This window comes from Aptenodytes forsteri, unplaced genomic scaffold (assembly GCF_000699145.1).
Source record: "Aptenodytes forsteri isolate BGI_AS27 unplaced genomic scaffold, ASM69914v1 Scaffold54, whole genome shotgun sequence".
Classification (NCBI taxonomy): domain Eukaryota; kingdom Metazoa; phylum Chordata; class Aves; order Sphenisciformes; family Spheniscidae; genus Aptenodytes; species Aptenodytes forsteri.
Window position 1 is genome coordinate 14,469,578 of NW_008796044.1, and position 1,820 is coordinate 14,471,397.

The 1,820-nt window shown below is 36.0% G+C and overlaps 1 protein-coding gene across 1 annotated transcript in view; it reads left to right on the plus strand.

Annotated features, from left to right (window-relative positions):
* Positions 1 to 1,222, plus strand: part of NME5 (NME/NM23 family member 5) — a 7,285-nt gene extending 6,063 nt beyond the window's left edge. The window contains exon 5 of the mRNA XM_009286066.2: positions 1,136 to 1,222. Coding sequence (XP_009284341.1) covers positions 1,136 to 1,222 — 87 coding nt within the window. The remainder of the gene's footprint in view (positions 1 to 1,135) is intronic.
* Positions 1,223 to 1,820: the final 598 nt, after the last annotated feature.

Here is a 1,820-nt window from a genome sequence, read left to right on the forward strand (position 1 = left end):
TTGTTTCTTTTTTTTTTCTTTCTCTTATTTTCCTTTCTGAAGATGGCATCAGAAACTATCTGTCCACTCAGAAATACTTGCTAGCAGCACAGAAGTTGTCTCAGCCAATTCCCTAAGTAACACAGGATAAGTTTAATCAGGCTCAAATGATTTAAAAATTTCTAATTTTCCCAAGTAGTCTTTCTAAGGGCTTTTGGGCTTTTGTGGTTTTGGTTTTTTTGGGTTTTTGTTTGTTTATTTGTTTTCCATTTCTGTCTTGAGTTCTTACTGTTCTGCTATTGCTGACTAACCTGTGAGGATTGTCATAGTGCTCTGCTTGTTGTCTCTTTCTTTGCAAACCAATCTTTTTGTACCAGGTAATAAAAGGAGAGTGTTGCTTACCTTACTGGTCTACTATTCTATCATTTCTTTCACTTCACAGTATGGTATGAAGTTTGTTGTACTTAGCATTCCAGAAACTGATCGTCAACAGCCTTGTGAAGTAAATAAGGATGTGTTAAAAACTTCTCTTTACAAGTGGAGAAATCGAGGCAAAGGCTTAATTTGCCTAAGGCCAGGCCAAAACATTGGCAGATGAGGTTAGGACTCATGGCATTCCTACCTCCCACATTCTTATTTAAGTACAATGTGCTAGAAAACTTAACAAGATGAATTTCAGAAAGTAACCATGTTTTGGTTTTAAGTTTTAGGTACTATAAGGTGATTTCAGTGCAGAAGACTGGCACTTTTAATGAATGATTACTAGATAAAGTATCTGTAAGTGTTGTCAGGAGTAATATTTCATTAAGCAGTTTCATGCATATTGTACAGCCTTATTCCAAAACAGAGTTGATCAGATTATTTGAAGTATGGCTCAAATGTTCTTATACAGACACAAAAATAGACGTTACCAGGAAAAGTTGTCTTCTAAAGTCAGTGTGAATTGTTCAGAATCAATGTAAGCTGTGAAGATTTAAAAGAACATTTCGAAAAAAACAGGTTATTCATATATACATTTTTTCTGGAAGGTCTTCATTTCGCAGCACGATAGGAGAGTGTCTGTATCGGAGGTTCCAAGTAATGCTTTTAATTTTCTCCCATACATCTAATAGAAGACAACAGAAAACTGAAAATGTTTGGGTTTTTTGTTCCACAGACTTGGCTTGCTGACTGGTTGATTGAACACAATCCCAATAAACCCAGGCTACATCATCAGATCACTGAGGAGGAGCATGAGGGGTGAGAGCTCAGTGGAAATCATCTCAAGCATTCCAAGTTACAGATATATATTATCATTTTCAGTGTATCCCTTGGCTATGTAATCAATATTATCTGAAGTAAATGTTATTGTCACAACTACCTGCATCTTCATGGGATAAATAACGTTACACTTAACCAGGATTTAATAGTTCTAGTAACTTTTCTATTGACGAATGTAGAATTATGTGATAAATTTATGGTGTCAGGTGATTAGAAAAAGGCAAAATTCCCATCAGGTGTGACTTAACTGCTATTTTCCCTATTTATCTTGGTTTGGCTGTCTGGGGAGAACAACATTATTTACACCAGTACAGATTCCCAAATGACATACAGCTGGCCCGTGCTTTGTGAAACTGAGGGTTGCGTTTCAGCATTTTTTTAGCAGATGCAGATTCCATTATGAAGGGAGGTGCTTGGATGTAACTTAGGAAACAATTACTGCAGGCATATTAGCAACTTTAGAATTTTAATTGCTGATTACATCACCGAGCTAAGGTCACTCTTGAAGATGATTCACTTGAGCCTGACATATTTTGTCAGAATGGAATTTGAAGGACTTATTTGAAGGTACATTGAATGTA